General features: G+C 42.1%; 1 protein-coding gene across 2 annotated transcripts in view; it reads left to right on the top strand.

Moving 5' to 3' along the window:
• The first annotated feature begins 5,145 nt into the window (after window positions 1–5,145).
• The window catches only part of CFH (complement factor H), an 83,664-nt gene continuing 67,935 nt past the window's right edge, over window positions 5,146–20,874 (top strand). Inside the window, exons 1-3 of one of the 2 annotated variants that reach the window (XM_060232363.1) lie at window positions 5,146–5,445; window positions 14,771–14,956; window positions 20,132–20,237. In XM_060232363.1, the coding sequence (XP_060088346.1) occupies window positions 5,385–5,445; window positions 14,771–14,956; window positions 20,132–20,237 (353 nt within the window). In that variant the 5' untranslated portion in view covers window positions 5,146–5,384. The remainder of the gene's footprint in view (window positions 5,446–14,770; window positions 14,957–20,131; window positions 20,238–20,874) is intronic. The other variant, XM_060232362.1, reaches the window with a different exon arrangement.

Below are 20,874 nucleotides of genomic sequence, written 5' to 3'. Positions count from 1 at the left end.
CCCCAGCTAACCCGTTCTCATCAGATTTAGGAACCTAAGCAGGGTTGGCCCTGGTTACTATTTGGCTGGAAGACTAGGAAGTCTAAAGTTGCTATACAGAGGAAGGCATTGTTAAACCACTGCTGTCCATCTCCTAACTTAAGTTTGCCAAAAGCTTGCTGCAGCTTGATGGCACTTTCCATCATCACCAGTCTAACCTCTTGCTCAATTCAAGACACTCAAAGAGCGTTATAGACAGATGGTTGTTCAGCCTCTGCTTGCAGATTTCAAGCAAGGGAGAAGAGCCCACAATTCTATTGTTGAAGCCCTCTCTATTAAGAAATTTTTCCCAATCACCAATTGAAATTAATCTCCTGTAACAAGCCTATTCCCTGGTTAGTAGTTGGATGAGAAACTACCAAAGAATTCCAGCGTCACTTTGCAGAGGAAAGCCATCTCTATTAGTGTCTTGCCTAGAAAACACTACTGGATCACCCTAAGTTAACTGCAGCTTGACAACACTTTATAAAGTAAAAGCTGTTTGTAAAGTTTGATAATGAGTTTTTAAAAATAATAACAGCAGGTTTAAGCCATACTGTTAAGTCTACAGCTGCACAAAAAGTTGCTCAATATTTATAATTATTGAAAACTCCAAGTGGAATTGATGACAAATTCTAATTTTCTTTTGAGATATTGTTAGGATTTAAAAAATCTTATTGGAACTGAAGTAACCATCAGTTACCAGATCAAAATCGAATCACATAAGAATTAACTTCCTCATTGTCACTATTGATATGGGTGAACAAAAACTGGGTGAACAAAATCTGCTTCAGTTTCCCTTTTCAGTTTCTGATACTTCTGTCTTCCTTTTATGCTGCAATGTTTGGTTAGCAAACATTGTAGGGAGAATATTTGCTTTTCAATTCCGAGAAGAGACTCCCCCAGTCAGTCTTTGTGCCAAGAATAGCTGATAACTTCATTTCAGCAAGTTGAAATATACAGAAAACTAAAGCAATTGACCAACACATAACCAGCTGGAAGGGGAAGCTGGATGCTGCTGAAAAGAGAAAGAAAGAAAGAAAGAAAGAAAGAAAGAAAGAAAGAAAGAAAGAAAGAAAGAAAGAAAGAAAGAAAGAAAGAAAGAAAGAAAGAAAGAAAGAAAGAAAGAAAGAAAGAAAGTCATTTAATCTCAAATATTTATCTCCGCTTGTAGAAGACCCTGCAAAGCCCCTGTCCTCTCCTCAGTTGAGACACTCCCCCAATTTGATCCCTAGTCTCCTCTTAGTTTTTTTAAGGGCACCCCCTTGAAAGCCTAGAGGCAATGGGGATCCCTGAGATAAGTTTCAGAGAGTATGTCTGATCTGCCATGTTCAGAGCCCATTCCCGCAGGAAGCTAGGCTGTCACCGGAATGCAAATTCTAGGTAGCACCAATGAGAAGACCTCATCTTGAACAGACACCTATCAGACTTCAGATAGCAGGGAAACTACAGCCATGCTCTGTACTGCCTGATGCTTACGGGAAGATTGGATCTTAATTTACTGGGAAAGTAAATTAGTGGGCCATTGCCCGAGAGGGCTTCTGGTGGCCAGGAAGAGGTTGTGCAGGAGGACACAGTTGTGCTGGCAACCCATAGGGGGTGCTTACTTCTCTCAGACCTGGCAAGTGGCAAGGTGGCAGAGGCAAGAGGCTAGGCCACACTCACCAGTGTCATTTCCTGTCAGAGGAGGAAGTGGAGCCTGGAGACACTTCTGAAAGAAATTCCAGGAAGAGAAATATCCCAGTTGATTCCTCCATGAATAATTATTATTCTCCTTCCTGTTCATTTTCAAAAGACTGATGCTCAGTCCTTATTGTTTTTCTATACTGAGAGAGAGAACCACTGAGACTGGAAGAATGTGCTGAGGAAAGGAGGTGATTTAAGCTTGCAGAATGAAGTACTGGTGATGGGGAGACAGACACTCCCTCCAGTTAATGTGTAAAAAAAAGAAGGGGGGGAATTCTATTCCTAAACAGAAACATAGTTTTGGGGTTTTCCCCCATCCTTCATCAGTATTTGCTTCCAGGATAAGATTTAAAAAATGTTTAAAGTACCAGAACACAGCAAGGTTAAGGGGAGGTGGGGGGAGCTGGGTTTCACTCCCCTTGCTCCCATGTTCCACTGTTCTTTCAAAACAGTCAGACCTACTGTTTGCACCAATCATTTAAAGATCTCAAAGGGGGAAAAAGTTCTCACACATGGCAGACAATTTGGATATAACTTATATAAGAATTTAATTCCATTTAGGCCATGGAAAGGGGAATTGTATTCCACAGGCGGAAATGTATTTTCCATTAAAACCAATGGAAATAACTATCATGATGATTTTCCAGTCTGACTGTTTTCAATTGTGATATTAAGGGTTTCTAAATTGACACTGGAACTGCTTTTAAAGTGGATTTTGCACAACCTAGTTGCCCCATGTGTTGCTGGCAGGGCTTTTTTTGTAGAAAAAGCCTAGCAGGAACTTATTTGCATATCAGGCCACACCCCCTGATGCCAAGCTAGCTGGAACTGCATTCTTGGGCATTCCTGCTCAAAAAAAATCCTGATTACTGGTGCAGGAGAAGAGTGGAGGGGGGACAAAGCCAACCCATTCCTGGTTCAGGTTACGACTGAGCCAAAGCAAAGCAAAACAAAACAAAACCACCACTTTTCTAGTCAGCCAGTACATTCTGCCCTTCACACTGTGGCTCAAGTCCAGGGACAGTTCCATCTTTCTCTCAGCCACTTGCTCATTTTCCAGTGTTCATACATCCTTCCCCGACTGTGTCAAGAGTTGTGTTTTGCTGTGAACAATGCTGCTGGTAATTCTGCTGCTATTCACCTGCATGCCTTTCCCTCAGCAGGTTTGGGCAGTGTATGTGGATGAGTTTGGGTGATGGATGGGCTCACAAGCAAGCAGGTGGGCAATGGGGAAGTAAGCAGTAACCCCCTAGGGAAGCCAGCCCCCAGGTTGAGCCTGGGGTTCCCCTGGAATTACAGCTCATCTCCAGACTACAAAGGTCAGTTTACTTGAAGAAAATGGATACTTTGGAGGGTGGACTCTGTGGCACTGTACCCCACTGATCTCCTCAGGATTCACCCCCAAATCTGGAGTTTCCCCACCTGGATCTGGCAAACCTCCCTCCCATCCCCTGCCAGAGGCCAAGAGGGACCTACCAGGCAACCCTATCTGAGCTCAGCAGTTGTCCCACCTCAAAATATCCTGATAGCAGTCCTGCTGGAGACTCTCTGGCCATGTAGAAGCTGTTTTAGAGCTGTTCTTCCCAAGCCAATTGGCACCAAAATAAGTGGTGCACTGAGCCAGCTTGAATTCTTGGGTATTTGCATGTCAAAGTACAAAAGGTCTCAGGCTTACATCTTGCATAGTTTACAGGAATTCTCACATATCTTGTTACACTGATGTTTACCCACCTACCACAGAATACTAACCCTGCCTAATTCTTAAAGGAACAGTACCTTTTAACCATAAGAAGCACTAGACACCTTCCTGTATCAGTTTGATGGTGAATGTATACTTCCCATCACAAAGATACATACAATTCTGTAGACTGGATATCCTGCTTCTTGAACAGCATTACAGCAGTATACTATTTTTGAACTGTATAGGGAAATCCCAGCCTGATTCCAGTACCTGCATCTGGTAGACAAGCAGCAAACATATTTGGCCCTCCTATTAATTAAATAGTTTTAATTAATTATGGTTTAAAATGTTGTTTTGTATTATGTATATTTGAACTTTGTTGTTAGCCGCCCTGAGCCTGCTTTGGAGGGGAGGGCGGGATATAAATACAAGGTATTATTATTATTATTGTTGTTGTTGTTGTGTGATTATTATGGGTGCGGTCAGACTAGCAGGTCAGACTGGCAGGTCACCATGGCAGTATCTCAAGCTTTAAATAAACCACATGAATTTGGGGTGATTTCTGTCGATCAGACAGTACACCCTAAGCCGGCATCATAGTGCCATGGGCCCACAGTTGGTTGTTCACATTGCTAATGTGCAGCAACCACAGGCCTGTAGCTGGATTGGTTTTTTTCCCTAAGTCCTGCTGTGTGTCCGCAGAAGCAGACAAGCGTGCACACTCCTGGCCATGTTCTGTGGGGGCGCCGAAGCACACATCGGTGTGAGGTTGGAGGGGAAAGGATCACCAGAAATGGAGTGGAACAATCACACCACTCATGCATTTCAATGGTATGCCTGGAAACCTGCCATGGAAGCACTTTACAGAGACCAGAATCCTGCTTGCGGGATAGGGTGGGGTATAAATAAAAAAATTAAATTAAATTTGCTGGTGGGAGTTGTTTTAGCATGTAGGGATGTGTGGGGTACAAAAGCCAGGTTTGTGTGTTTGATCATGCCCTTTTGATCTGGACAGGAGGGGTGGGTATGTCAGGCCAAACCACTCGTGTGATTGCACCCTATGTTTCATCCAGTGTCTTAAAAACATTTGGCTGAATAGGAGGAGAAAAGCTAAATAAGGTTTCTGTGTTGTGTTTTGTTTTTAAGGAGGGAAAGTCTGATGTCTTCTGAGTAGTGTAGCATTTGTTTCCTATAAGGTCAAAGTTCCCATGATGCTGTGGAGATACTGTGCTTTTTAATCTGGTACCAGAACTGCATCCATCTTGATATGAAACTCTACATGTCAGCACAGTTCACATATGCTATAAAGAGTCCATGTGCATGCCCCACTCAATAGCTACAATTTTTATCGGGGTGGGGAGTTCATTACCTGCTTCTGTGCTTTCAACAGGAGTTGTCTGCAGAAATCAAAAAGATAAGCTATTCAAAAGATAAAATAAGCATAATGGTCTGCTAATATCTTCAGATCAAACTGCTGTTAAAGAGTTTTGGCACAAGGGTTGTTAAAAACGTTAGCAACCCCTAAAAACTGGCTTTTTTTAAAAAAAAGGCAAACCCTGGAATTCTGTCGAGTTGCTACAAGAGCTGAAAATGCAAAATTGCAGCTGTAGTTCTTTGCCCCCTCCCCCAACAGCATGAAAATGAGAGATCCTTGCCAACATGTCTTTGCATTGATCACCAAAAGCAGCAACATTTTGGGTTGCTGGCTGAGATTACTGTCTCATGTGAAGTAGGCACAAACACAGCAGGAAGGGCAGAGCCGGTTGAGAAATTAGAGGAATTATTTTCCACCAAGTTTGCATCATTCTCTGACCAGAAAGAAAGGTCTCACTGTGTATGTTGCAAGAGATTTAAGGGGAAGTGATTGAAGGGAGACGAAAGGCTAAAGCGAGGCCAGCCTCTGGAACAGTCAGTCAAGCAAAGTGTACTTAGCAGACAGCAAGGGAGAAACAGGCTTCAGCTATTGCGAAAAGGGCCAGCGCCCTCTGGAAGTGCTGCAATGATGTTCCATGTGCTGGGCTATACTGTTCTGCTATGGATATGCTGTAACGCACAGAATGGTAAGTCATGGCAATAAGACATTTGCTTTCAATTGATGTGACTGATTATGTTAGTACACAAATCCTAGCATAGAAAAGCACACTTATTAGATAGCCAGTTTTACTGGTTTCAGCGAACTCCTGAGGAAACAATAGACAAGATCAGGTTGTAAGAGCTGCAGATTAATCATGTAAACACTGCTGTAATAGTTGTGTAAATGCTTTGTAGATCTTCCAGTAGAACCCAGCTTTTCCTTTCACCAGACATTCAAAGAACTTAAACTGAACATAGCTGAAATGTGTACAAAAATTAGAGATGCCAGCCTCCAGATGGGACCTGGAGATCCCCTGAGATTACAGCTCATGTCCAGACTAAAGAGATCTGTACCCCTGGAGAAAATGGATGTGTTGGATGGTGGATTCTGTGGCATTGTACCCTGTTGAGGTCTCTGGCCTCCCCAGGGTCCACAACCACCAAATCTCCAGGAGTTTCCAAATCTGACAACCCTGGCTCCTCATCCCCCACTGGTGGCCAGGGGAGCTCACAACCCTACAGAAAATAGAAAGGTGTAAAACAGATTAGACATCAGCATCTAAATATAAAAAAAACCTTGAATTAATAGTGTATGCTGAAACAGAAATGCTTGGTTATTTTGGTTTGTTCTTATTTTGCAAAAAAATAAAACAAAACCACACAGTATTCTGTGCAACCTGTTGCATTTCTTTTGGGTGTAGGGGTTGTTTTGTCGAAAAATAGGCGGTGGAGCTCATCCAGGGATTGTTATGCAGCTGCACCTACTATTCAATGGACAAGGTAGGAAGGAGGAGGTGGACCTTTAAGAAAGGTTCAGGAGCTGCGCTCCTGTGAACTCCCGCTGAATCCGAGGCCTGTGTACAAGTACTATAGGTAGTAGCAAAGGAGAGGAAAGCCAGGGTCAGTTTGACTGTTGAGCAGAAGCTGAAATTCATAGAAGTTGGACTTGTTATGGGAAAGAACAAGAGATTAGCACCAGCTGAAAATCCCTCTTCTGCAAAAGCTACTAAAGGCAAAGTGTAACCCTTTCTTTGCAGCCACCTCAGTTTTCTTAAGAGTATGTTTTAGCAAATATGAAGGCATTTTCAAAATAGGGGTTTTTTTTTAGAAGGGTGATTTTAAATAAGAATTTATTCAACTACCACAGCAAAGGACAGAAACAAAGGGTGGTAGTTGTTTTTTAAATGCATTCTGACTTTGGATAGTGAATGGCTATACCATTCAAAAATAATTGTTATTCTGTTTTAAGAGTAGAAATTCCTTTGAGTTTATCCTTGCTTGCAGGACTGCTTTCTCTTTGTATTCACTGACTTTTTTAAAAGATCAGTTATATTTTACCCAAGTATACAGCATGGTAGTATACTTGGTATCTCCCTGGTCAAATGTTTCCCTTCAGAAATATATGTTAGCAGATATGATTTTTAAAAAATCCACGGTCCTACTTGTCAATGGATATATGTGAGATATATTTCATTTAATTAATTTTTTATCCCACCGCTCCCCCAGAATGAGGTTCAAGGCAGCTAACAACATAGCTGTACAGTGACAATAATAACACCATAATTTCAATAAAATCCAATCAAAAACTCAGCAGCAAACTAACACTTTTGTTATGAAAAATCAGTAGTGTTGATGGTAGAGTTCTCCAAAATGACATTATTGGCATGCCTGGTGGAATAATTCTGTCTTACATGCCCTACGAAAACAAGATAAGTCCTATAGTGTATGAGTCTGCTCAGACAAAGCATTCTGCCAGGTTGAGGCCACAATAGAAAAGGCCCTTGCCCTTGTTGAACTACAGCAGGCAAATCAAGAGTCAGGCACCACCAAAAGCCCACATGCAGTAGAATGAAGACACCTCAGGAAGTCATGATGGGAAAGGCACACAGGGTTGACAGGTTTCCACTGTCAGTGGGAGACCTCTTGCCCCCATCTGGCCCATCTGGCTGCTGTTCAGTTGATTGTGGGAGAAAAACTAGTGGTAGTGGGGAATGGTGGATGATCCTGGTGCTTTGACATTCTAGCTTTCAGTCAGAGCTCTATGGTTGAGCAATAGAGATTGGATCAAATGCTAGAACTAGCCCCATCCATAAGTGAGATTCTCACTAGTGCCAGTTTTGTGCAGTGGTTGCAAAACCTCTCTAAGCACTGTTATCTTCAGGCCAGATACCACATATTGTGATTGCACTGGGAGTGCAACCGAAAGATGCCTACAGTTGATCACGAAGATATAGAAGAATTCACCACATAATTTTTTCCCATTCATTTCATTATGAATTTCCTGCCTGATCCACATAGCTGCCAGACACCTGGAGTGCAGCATACAGTGGCTCCCAGTGTCAAGCAATAAATATTTCAGATGTTACAAGTCCAAATAGAGATTGTTGTCATGGAGAAGCCATTCTTGGCAACATCTCAATGGCAACCATTATACATATACTGATCAATCATGTATTGTGAAAGCTCCCAGTCATAAATAATATTTACCGTTTTCACACACAGCTTACCACGTTTCTGTTCTCTCCACAGCGTCTATTGGATTTTCCACTATCTGCACCGGAGTTATGCGGCTTTCACATAGCAAACGTAAACCACTAAAACCCAGTTTACGTTTGCTATGCAAAAGCTGCGGCACTTCCTGTAACTCCAGCACAAATAGTGGGAAATCCAACGGACGGTACGGAGAGAACAGGAACGTGACCACGTGGTAAGCTGTGTGCAAAAATGGTCATTACGTCTATTTCCAGAGCTTTTTTGGTAGAAAAAGCCCAGCAGGAACTCATTTGCATATTAGGCCACACACCCTGTCACCAAGCCAGCCAGTACTGCGTTCCTATGAGTTCCTGCTCAAAAAAAGCCTTGTCTATTTCATACCATGCCTAGACTGCAAAAAATCATAGCAAAGGGCATAGTATGGCCTAAGGATTCCAATCCCTAGCTGTATGCTTTATACAAACTTTACATCTCACTACTAAATCTCACCACATGCACTCATCTCTGTTCTCTTCCCAGTGGTTACAAAATGGTTAGAAAATGTTGTAACCATTGGGAATAGGGTTGCCAGGTCCGACTCAAGAAATATCTGGGGATTTTGGGGGGTGGAGCCAAGAGACTTTGGGGGTGGAGCCAGGAACAAGGTTGTGACAAGCACAATTGAACTCCAAAGGGAGTGCAGGCCATCACATTTAAAGGGAATGTACACTTTTTAAGTGCCCTCACTTCATTTGGAAATAATGAAGGATAGAGGCACCTTCTTCCGGGGCTCATAGAAATGGACCCTCTGGACCAATCTTTTTGAAAGGGAGTTTTTTTGAGGAGAGGCACCAGATGCTATGCTGAAAATTTGGTGCTAATACCTCAATAAACAGCCCCCCCAAGAGCCCCAGATACTCATGGATTGATTCTCCATTATACCCTATGGGAACTGGTCTCCATAGGGTACAATAGAGTGCCCAGCAGGGGGAGGGTCTCCAAACCAGGGAATCCCCTGCCCCCCAGTTGGGGATTGGCAACCCTGATTGGGAAGAGAACAGAACTAGAGTACATGTGAGATTTTTTTTCCCCATTTAAAGTGTAAAGCTTAGATAAAGCATACAGTGAAATGAGACCACAGTATTTCGGGATTGCTCATTAACTGCTATTTGGAACTAAAATGGATTTGTGATATTTGGTATAATTTCAGCATTGGAACTGAAGGTATCCTCCAAACATAAGTGATTGTTTCACATTTTGAAAGACTTACCTGTTAGATTTGCACATTTGGATTACCTGTTCCAAGCTGCATTTGATCCATATATTGTAAATAATTTTGGCTCTAAATTACTGCATACTACTTGGAGATTTTACTACAATAATTCGATAAAAAAATGTTGATTGCTGTTGAGACTTTATTGGTTTCCTACTTTCCAGGTTCCTCCCTTTTTTGTGGTAATCCCCAGGTGGGGGCAGGGGACCTCCTGTTTGGAGGCCCTCCCTCCACTGCAGGGTTATTAGAAAGCAGAGGGAAGGGAAATGTCCGCTGCACACTCCATCATACCCTATGGAGACTAGTCCCCAACAAATATAATAAAGAATTGATCCACAGTATCTGGGGCTCTGGGGTGCAGGGTTTTTTCTTTTTAGATAGAGGCACCAAATTTTCAGCATAGCATCTGGTGCCTTTCCTAAAAAAAAAAAAAGTTTCAAAAGAATTGGACCAGAGAGTCCAATTCTATGAGCCCCCAAATAAGGTGTCCCTATCCTCCATGATAGCCAGAACTCCCTTCGGAGTTCAATCATGCTTTTCACAACGTGGATCCCAGTTCCACCATCAAAGTCTCCTGGTTCTACCCCCAAAGTCCCCAGATATTTCCTGAGTTGGACCTGGCAATCCTAGTATGGCCTGATACCCAAAACTTTGATTTGAAAATCCAAATTGTATATTAATGTGGCAACATTAATAGTGTGGGACTGAATTCTCTCTCATAATGTTGAATCTCTAGAAATGTATTTTTCCAGTTAATATCACAAATGATATTGTAGATTTCCATTTATTTTCATGGGTTGCAAGACATTATTGAGAATGAGAAGGGGGGGAGAAGAGTAAGTACTTGTGATAATATAAACATTCACTATCTTCATTAAAGCCGTTCAGGATTTCTATGGCTTGATCAAATGATCTTCAATATTAACAGTTAACATGTTGCTGATAACTGCAGGAAGGCAGTCAGAGCTGCAGAGATGGAGGAAGGAACAAGAGGCAGACCCCAAAGCCTTCTCCCTCTGCCAGTGACCAACAACCCACCTGCTCTGATAATAGGCTGGGGAGGGAGTGGTGTTTCTTAAATTGTTTTTACATACAATCCCTGCACTGTAAAGCTTCTCCACCCACAACAATAAGCACACCTGAGACCAGATGAGATCAGCGAGAAGGAAAGATCAGATCATCTTCCTATCTGATTGAGGACTTTGATTCAGGATCTGAGGTTGATCAGAGTCTGTAATTTCATATAAAAGTTCTGAACAGATTAAAATTTCACTCATCATTATGAGTCCAGGTACAGGATACAACCATCACTCATATATGCATTTTTTAAAGTGTGGCTGGGTGAAGAAGGTGGTCTTTACTACAGCCAGATTACACAGAACAGGCAGTATCCCACAAACTCAAGGTTGCTTGGGTCACTACATTGACCACCACATGTAAAATATGGAATTTCTTGCAGTTTGTCCTTATGTTGCACTTACATGGTTGTAGAAGTCCTTAAAATAACTAACATTGGATAAATTTTTGGTTTTTTACACATGCACTGTCAGCAGCATCTACTCAAGAAGTGATCACAAATGGACATCAAAGGCACACATAGATAGCTAAATAGCAAGTCTCAATTCAAAATTTTCACAATTAATTTGTCCTCTTTTTACTCTGTGTCATTTAAAATTGGAGATAGAGGCAGCAAACAAGTGGGAGGGGCAGGACAGTTTCCATGAGGAAGCCATGCAAATCAGAAACAGCCAAATTCCCTGGGATGTATCCACACAGTTCACCAAGTGCTGTCTCTCCTCTCAAGGCTAGTGAACAAAACCTTCCGGTATTTAGTCATAACTAAATGAAATACCTGTTCAGAAGTAGTTTTATCAGAATACCAATGCTGGGGATTAACAAAAGAGAATGTACAGCCATTCAGTATTCCACTTAAAACATGTACATACCAAAAGCAGAGGCCAACATGTTAGAGTTTCAATTCAACTTCCCAGAGTGAAAGCATTAGAACTGACCAGTGTTACAACCACTGCTGCCATCTCCAAAGGAAATAACAGAACAGAACAATTCTGAAATTATGACAGTAAATGAAACAGTCTTATACTTGAAGATTTTGTTTTACAGAGAGAATCATAGCAAGCAATTTACCTATCATAATCTGAAGAAGAAACAGGATTCTTTAAAATTGCCATTTCATAGTGTTGTCCTGAAGTCACTTGGATAGTCTGACAGCACCCTCTAGTGGTATCTAGAATAAAGGAGTAATTCCAGTTGAATGCTTTGGGGGGGGGGGTTAAAAATTAATTTCACTAATAAAGTGAAATTCAACAACACTGTGAGATGATGCTCCTGCAATTTCATATCCACTTAAGTAAGATCAGGGGTGCATCAATCATGAAATAATGTGTGCAGTTTTGTGCAAATAAAAGTGCAATGCAAATCATTGATGAATCAGTTAAAATTTAATCAATTAACAAAACTTGTGAGAGACTGAAACATGTCCCTTTATAATTTTAAACGGTTTGCACAAGTGTTTACAAAAGCCAAAGGAGGTAGGTGCTTTTTTACCCTCACCCCCACCCCCAGACACACACCCAAACAAAATGCCTTCTCTGCATAATGCATGCATAATCTAAAGAGCATCATCCAAAATGAAGCACAGCACAAACTCCAGAGATTGACACAGTCAGGCATTGTCTGAAGTTCATGGTAACAAATCGGAGATGCCAGCCAATCCAGTGCTACCTGGCAGTGGAGAGATAAGTACACATCAGTACATTCTGTTACCTTCCCTAGTTGTATCTCCTAGGAAATGAGTGGTCTGTCCACAGACCCCTGCAACATTGCCAGGACCTCAGGGAAAATCTGTGTGCTGTGAGGATCACCACAACTTTTCTTTGGTACCTTAAGATTTGTTGGCACCACTTGGGCTAAAATGTGCCTCCAGCATCACCACAATGCTGGGTATGAAGAGCTGGTGCCCAACAGATAAGTAAAACCCTGTAGCTGATGTCTATTTATTAAAAGATTTGTATCCCACCTTTCCACTTGGTTCATGGTGGATGAAGCAGTGGAAGGGCAGCTTGTCAGATTTTGCAGCAAAACACCACTGATCATGCTCCCCATAGACTTTTTGCCCACCATTGCTATCAGATTTAACCACACTATAGAAAAAATAGTTCAAACTAGTCTAGTTTCAGAAAAAAGAAGACTCCTGTAATGTGCAAACAAAGCAAAAACTTCTTGATGCAAAAAGTACACTATTGGTTATTATGAATTAATAAAGGGTTGTATGCAAAATACCTCCAGAGCTGGCAAAAACAACAGCATGCTAAGTCTCTTTCTCCGGAGCCAGTGTGCCCAACCTGGCTATGAACAAGCACAGCCTATGTTATACCTCTGAGGATGCCAGTCACAGCTGCTGGCGAAATAACAGGTTCTACAATGCCAAGACCAGGTCATACAGCCTGGAAAATCTACAACAACCAATGAACTCCGGTTGTGAAAGCCTTCGACAACATATCAAGCACAGCCTTGTCCCCCAAATCATGTACAGAACTGATATTATTCCAATCCAATGAGAGAATAGTACAGATGCAATGCGACAGTGCAAAAGAAAAGCAAATACATTATATTTCTGTTTTCTCCTAGTTGCAAAAGAGTGCATTCTGAGCCAGACCCGCTATATCTCTAATTCTCAAGTTATATCTGACTGCATTTGTAGTTCTTCCCTCTACTTGGCATTGGGTGAACAGAGGATAGCTTGTGGATCCCAAATAAGCTATCTGTTTTTGAGAACATGCTAGTGAGCATTTTATCGGAAAGGAATTGGAGGTGTACAGTTTCATAATAAGCATGAGAAGTTTTTTGTCCATATTTAGCTGGTCTAATTTAGTCCAAAGAAGGTCCCTATCAACTGAATACAATGTATTTTTTAAATCCAGGAAAGCCACAAATAGTTTCTGGTTATTTTGCACAGAATACTTATCAACTAGATGAGATGGGGTAACACAATGGTCTAAGGTGGACTTTCCTTTGCAAAAACTCAGCTGCTCAGGGCCTAAAAATTTCTCTTGTGTCATTCAGAGATTGAGCTTAATTTGTAGATTTTTAGTGTAAAGCTTGCCCAAGGTAGAAAGTTAGCTAATTGGTCTATAATTAGCAGGATTAGTGTGATCACCTTTTTAATATAGTGGGACCACTACTGCGTTCAGTCACGCAATGCACAGCTTTTCTTGAAAGAAAGCATTTTGAGGAGCATATTGATTTCATTCAGATAGTATCAATTGGGTAGCCATGCTGGTCTACAGTAGAAGAACAAGATTCCAGTCCAGTGGCACCTTAAAGAACAAGACGATTGCCATGCTGTAAGCTTTCCAGAGTCAAAGATCCTTTTGTACCTGACAAAAGCTTATACCAAAAAAATCTTCTTGGTCTTTGAGGTGCTACTGTACTGGAATCTTGTTTATTTTATGTCACACTGCATGTGTAAGATCATTTCTATTGCACTCTCCATCAGAAACATACTGTTGCCATCTTTCTCTGTGTATAGTGGCCACATTATTTGATAATCAAATCTTTTGTTTGTTGCACGCAACATCAGCTAGATGTGCTGGGAGCTAAGGAAAGCATGCTTCTGGACATGTAAAGTGTAACTCCTGGCTGGGGTTGCCAGGAAGATACCTGGAGACTTTGGAGGTGGAGCCAGGAGAGGGCAGGGTTTGGGGAGGGGAGGGGAGGAGCCTCAACATGGAGCAATGCCATAGAGTCCATCCTTCAAAGCAGCCATTTTCTCCAAGGGAGCTGATCTCTGCCAGCTTAGGGTTGCCAACTCAAGAAATATCTGAGGACTTTGGGGGGTGGAGCCAGGAACAAGAGTGTGACAGGCACCATTGAACTCCAAAAGGAGTTCTGTCTATCACGTATAAAGGGACTGTGCTCCTTTTAAATGCCTTCCTTCCATAGGAAATAATGGAAGATAGAGGCACCTTCTCTTGGGGCTCATAGAATTAGACCCCCCAGTCAAATCTTTTTGAAACTTGGGGGGTATTTTGAGGAGAGGCACCAGATGCTATGCTGAAATTTTGGTGCCTCTGTCTCAAAAAAACAGCCCCTCTGGAGCCCCAGATACCCATGGATCAATTCTCCATTATACCCTATGGGAAACGATCTCCATAGGGTATAATGGAGTGCCCATTAGATGTTTCTCTCCTCCCCACTTTCTGATGACCCTGAAGCAGGGGGAGGGCCTCCGAACCAGGGGATCCCCTGCTCCCAACTGGAGATTGGCAACCTTATGTCAGCTAGAGATCAGTTGTAAAAACAGATCTCCAGGCCCCCACCTGGAGGCTGGCAACCCTTAAAAACAGAAAGGGAACAAAAGAAAAAGAGTGTTTAAGTGCATAGTGGACTTTTTTCAAGTCCGACCACAATCTCACACAATATTAATTTTACTTCTCCAGAGAGTGCTTATTTCAATCTCTTTCTTAACATTCTTCAGAGGTGAAAAGACTCAGAACACATTTCTGTTAACTTTTGTTCTGCCTCTCTTGTATTTTTCTCCTTTGAAGATAACTGTGGGCCACCCCCTAGAAGAAATAATGAAGAGCTCAGCGACCTTTCAGGCAAGCAGACCTACTCGCACGGTGAAGTTGTCTCCTATAACTGCCGTCCTGGATACATAAAACTTGGACGTATTAGAATGAAGTGTAACAATGGAAACTGGGAACAAGTCCCACCACTTGTGGAATGTCGCAGTAAGTAGCCACATTTTTCAAAACCCAGCAACATTCACAAAAGCAGAACATTGAAACCCTTTGAACAGTTGAATCTTTCTGATGGTCAGCTTCTAAGATATGGCCTTTTAATACTTTGAAAACTAGAAATAATTTTAAACAGGACCGGTGCTAGGGTTTTTGGTGCCCTAGGCGAGCTGCCCACTAGTACTCCCCTCCAGAAATTTAAAAAACAGAGACTTGTAGGAGAAATGAAGAAACGTGAAACTATTTACTATTTCAATTTACAGTTTTTTTATTTTAACTTAAAAAAAATTGTGAGATTAAGCAATAAAATTTTTGAGAATACTACTTGATCCTTTTAGCTGGACGTGCCAGGAACAAGAGCTTCACATGACCATTTCTACTTGATCCCTTTAGTTGGAGGTTCCAGTGACAAGACCTTGAACATGCAAGAACGCTGCTGTACCACTGAGCTATGGTTCCCACCCCATGACTCTGTTAAAGTAGAGCAGGAAAGATGAGTGGCAGCATACAACTTCAACAGGAGGCGATTTTTGGAACAGTAATTGGCTTTTCTTCAGCTTGTTCAATTGGTTAATTTATCCCTGCTGGACTCTGAGGAGTGCACTGTGCAGGCACCCTCCACTTTCATGTTTCCCAGGTCTGTAACAGACCCAGGGAACGCGAAACTGACCGGGCAGCATCTGCGCTCCGTGGAGCCTGCTTTCCATTGGGGAAGCCCGGCTCCAAGGAGCACACACGCTGTGCATGAGGAGAGGGGGCACCTGGCAGCACACACTATGCCAGGTGGAACCCTAGTCAGCCACCTACTTGGCCTACTCCCACACAGGCCATGACTTTAAACATCCTGGAATATATTTCATTGATGCTTTTCCTTTCTTTCTTTGGTGGTTTGTTTCCAGAGGCTGTCTCTTTTTTTCCTGTTTGCCATTTGGAGTCCCTTGCCTGGATTCTACCCCACATATAGGGGAAGTTTAATCCTGTCCTATCTAATTGAGAAGGTTAACAATGCTTTTGGCTCTATGTTTTGCCACAATATCAAAAGCTCGATGAGACATTACAAAGAATGCATGGCTGCCGCTAAGAGTAATAAACCGTCGGAACATCTAGGTTGATGGCGACCAGAAAAAGGTCACTTTCACTAGTGGCACCTCACCAACGGCATGCTCTTCCTCTTCAGGCTTACCTGGCCCCTGTGTTGCTGTCTTTTAAGCAATAGGTAAAATGTTTCTGTTTATCCAGGCCTTTAATTAAGGGGGTTGATGTTATAGCACCATTTTAATACTGTGTTTTAATCTGGAAACTAGGGTTGCCAACCTCCAAGTGGGGCCTAGATTTCTCTCAGAATTACAAATGATCTCCAGACTACAGAGATCAGTTCCCCTGGAGGAAATAGCAGTTTTGGAGGGTGGACTCTGTGGCATTAAACCCTGTCCCTTCCCTGCCCACAATTCTGCTTTCCCCAGGCTCCACCCTCAAATCTCCAGAAGTTTCCCAGCTTGAAGAGGGCAACCCTACAGCTGGTGTTAATTGTAAAGCTTCATAATCATCAACATCTTTATGCTTCAGTTGGTTGTTTCATTCTGCATTCTGTACTAAGAGCCCTGTAAGCTCTTGGACGATTGGCTATATCAGGGATGTGTGGCCTAATACGCAAAGGAGCTCCTGCTACAAAAAAGGCCCTGCTTCTAATTAACCAGTTTTAATGTTTATGCTTTTATTACATTTTGTTTTGTAAGTCACCTTGAGGAGGATTCCCTGGAGAGGCAGCATAAAATTGCTCTGATATACAAAAGAAGGTGTGTGATGCGATGCCACTCATAGCACTCTGAGATTTACAATGCTTTCCTAAGAAGAGTTGCATCATTCTTCAATGGACTGGAAAGGGTGCAACTTAGCTGAAGATGGCACTTGTAAAGCATGCAGATACACAGAGGAGGAGGAGATTGGATTTATACCCCGCTCTTCACTCGGAGTCTCAGAGCAATTTACAATCTCCTTCCTTTCCTCTCCCCACAACAGACACCCTCTGAGGCAGGAGGCACCCAATGAAGAACTGCAGGATGAGAAAACTCAGGATGATGGCGTGCCTTTTTTTAATTGCTATTGAGACCCAGACTGGACTGTGTTCTTAGCAGCAGCTGCTCATCATCATCAATATATATAATTCCCAACATAGTAAAATCTGTGGATATTTAAATCTAGAGATATGAGGCATGAACAGACAAAACAGATTTTTGTATAAATCTGAAAAAACCCAGATTTGCAGAAAAATCTGGGGGCTTAATCACCTCCCCATAATAGAAGCAGCTCCTGTAGCTTTAAGAAAAAAATACCCTCAGTTGTGCCAGTATCAGGCAATCACCACAGTATTGCTGGCCTTCAAGGCTTAGTTTCTGTCAGTAAAAGCAGGGGTCATTTTGTAGAAAAATACATGGTGGAGCTCATCCAGGGGTTGTTATGCAGCTGCACCTACTATTCAATGGACAAGGAAGTGGAACTCTCAGAAGGAGGTGGAACTCTCAGAAAGGTTCAGAAGCTGCATTCCTGTGAACTCCCACTGAATCCGAGGTCTGAGTAAAAGGCAGATGAAACATCCTTTCCTGGGCTGTTTGGCCTTTGAGCAGGGGCATAGACTTCAATTTCCTGGGGGCGGTGGGGCTGGGGCCCAGCCAGTGGCATTTGATCCAGTGACATCATAGAGAGGAGCCAGTGACATCACAGGGAGGGGCCTCCATTATCACTACCTATGAATTTATGGAGAAGCTCCGTCCCCATAAATTTAGGGAGCACCCCCCCCCACAACAATGCCCATGGACCGAACCAAACCCAGGAAAAGGTGGGAGTTGGCCAGTGGTTATAGTGGTATCTCAGAGGTCTCTTGCTGTGTCCTGTTTTTGAAATTCACTTTTAGAATAGTCACTTTAAGATCTGCAAATATACATATCATGTGCTCATAGAATTGGATCCCCTGGTCCAATGTTTTTGAAACTTGGATGGTGTTTTGAAGAGAGGCACTGGATGCTATGATGAAAATTTGGTTCATCTACTTCAAAAACCAGCCCCTCCAGAGCTCCCGATACCCACAGATTATACCCTATGGGAATCGATCTCCATAGGGAATAATGGAGTGTCCAGCAGACATTTCCCTTCCCCCTGCTGTTTTCTGATGACCCTGAAGCAGGGGGAGAGCCTCCAAACTGGGGGATCCCCTGCCGCCAACTGGGGATTGGCAACCCTATGCCTAGGTGGTGAGCAATTGTCAATATATACCTACTTGACCAAGTCTTTAAGAGTGTAGTCATTTTGAGAAGAAGAAAAAATGGTTTGCTGGGACCATTAATTTTCAAAATTATCTGGTTCAGCATCCACTTAAATGAATGTAAACAATCACAGGCTTGAAGAAGACACAAAATATCTATCTGCCAAAAGAACCCCCAAATACTATAGCAATATGTATGCAACATAGCAATACAGCGTTATTCCTCCCCCCAATTTTGTCTGCAATCATTAACTAGTTGAACAAAGTGAGTCCAGTAATACCTTTAAGACAAAGTTTTATTCTGTTTTAGCTCAATTAGCATTTCTAAGAAGCTGAGGTTGTAAAGTCATTACACCACTAACTTCTTTGCAGCCCAGAGGGAAAATCACACATAGACTCTACCACCCCATTCATGTCTTAGAAGATAATGATCTCTCCTCCTTGAAAATTTAAATTGGAAGCCCCGAAGTCCTGTGTTGGTTGCATGAAGGGGGCTCATTCTCCCCTGGAAAATCCCGGGAGGGCTCAAGCCCCTGAGCCCCTGCATAGTTTACATCTATGCCTTTGAGGGAGGACCAGCAACCACAAGGGTAACTTGTTATCACCTGACATGCATGGCTGACCCAAGTGCAGCTGCTTGCTACTGTTCAGCAGTGTCCGTGCTACAAAATCCAGTGTGATGTAGTGGCTAGAGTTTCAGATTGCCATCTGGGAGATCCAGATTCAAATATCAATTTTACCATTATGTTCTTGGGTGACCTTGGGCCAGTCACACACAGTCAGCCTAACCTCACCTGCAGGCTTGTTGTAAAGATAAAGATAAATAAATGATTTAAGCCACATCAGGATCCCATTGTGGAGAAAAGTGGGGTATAAATGAAATAAATAATTATATCTGGATATAAGTGGGAAAAGGTTGATGGATGGGTGAATGGGAAGAAAAGAATGAAGCAAAGTTTAGGATATGGGATTTTTCAGGCGAAGGGAAAGAGGAATATGGAAAGGAGAACTGAGGAGCCAACAGATTGCACTGCACAACTGGACAATTGTTTTCCCAGGCACAGGCTGCCCAGGGGGGAAAGGAAGGAAAGATGTAGCAGAGGGGCAGATCAAGACAAGTTGGCTGGTAGGTGAGAAGAAGAAAAGGAAGCAGGAAAACGGGAGAGGCCATGGGAACTTTCAGGGAAAGGAAAGAGGAAATAAAGGGGGAGGGAATATGAGATTCTGCTACACGCCCTCAGGGTGCCCCTTAGGGTTGCCAGACTTCCCTGTGAAGGGGGGGGGGTCTCCCACTTTCGGGTGCCCCCCAAATCACCCCCTCTTACTACCAGGAAACCAGAAAACATTGCAAAGTGCCTATGAAAACTGGAAGTGATGTAGGCACATTGGGAATGTTAGGTGTGACACTCTGGGTTTTGGGTAAAACTCCATTATTTGAAGTGAATTCTACCATATTTTGCCCAAAACCCAGAGTGCCCCTTCCCTGACATCCCTGATGTGCCTACATCACTTTCTGCTTAAGTATGCACATTGAAATGTTCTTCCCATGCCTAGAAAGTCCCTCCCCACTGGTGCAACAATCGGACCTGGCAACACCAGCCCTTCTTGTTCCATATCATCTTGAGAGAGAGATCATGATGTATGGTTAGAGTATCAGATCAGGATCTGGAGACTCTGTCGTGAAGCTTGCTGTATAAACTTGGGCCTGTCACAAAATCTCAGTGGAACCTACCTCAGAGGGTTGTTGTGAAGATAAAATGGAGAACAGGACAACATTGTAAGACACTTTTTGTTCCTATTGGGAGAAATGTGTATTAATGAAATAAATAAATACAGTTATTTGACTCCAAACTACTGTTCTTATCCATAAACATTATGATACAATATATTTTCCTTTTTTTAATTTCCAGAAAGGTCTTGCGGGAATCCTGGAGATATCCAGTTTGGTTCTTTTGAACTCATTAATGAAGATGAATTTGTCTTTGGCTCTCGTGTTGTGTACCAGTGTGATCCAGGGTAACTGTTGTTTTTCATATCAGTTGTATTCTTAGAACAGTTGAACTAAAAAAAAAAAGTCAGATGTCAGCACTGTTTTTCTTACCATTGCAAAAATAGTGTGTTCACACGGTGAAGTGTGTGGATGATAAAATAAAAGCTATCTACGTATTTCAAATAAATTAAAGGTCACAATGATGTGTGGTCAGATCTTAAGAACAAAAGCAAACAGAAAAGAAACTAAACAGTAAAGACCTCTGCAAGGCATAAACCAAGTGATAATCATGCATAACTGTGCATATATAATTTTTATGTGAAAAACACAAAAATCCAAGATAATGCCATATGTGACAATGTCCAACTGCACTTAAATGCATGTAGGAGGTATAGAAATATGAAGATTAAATAAGAAGCATAAAATAGCCTACCACGCTATCGTTATTAAACAAAGACATACCAGACAGAATTTGGGTCTTATCTGCATCAGATTTTATATATATATATATATATATATATATATTCTGATAATTTTTAAATATATATATATATATATTTAAAAAATCCACATGAAAATTATATATATGCATTATATTTCTGCGTGGTTATAAATTTGTTCACATCTTGCAAAGGTCTTTACAGTACAGTTTCTTTCGTGTTT

Source organism: Heteronotia binoei, chromosome 2, assembly GCF_032191835.1.
Source record: "Heteronotia binoei isolate CCM8104 ecotype False Entrance Well chromosome 2, APGP_CSIRO_Hbin_v1, whole genome shotgun sequence".
Lineage (NCBI taxonomy): Eukaryota > Metazoa > Chordata > Lepidosauria > Squamata > Gekkonidae > Heteronotia > Heteronotia binoei.
The sequence above is the reverse complement of the archived record's forward strand: the minus strand, read 5'-3'. Positions and strand labels throughout refer to the sequence as shown.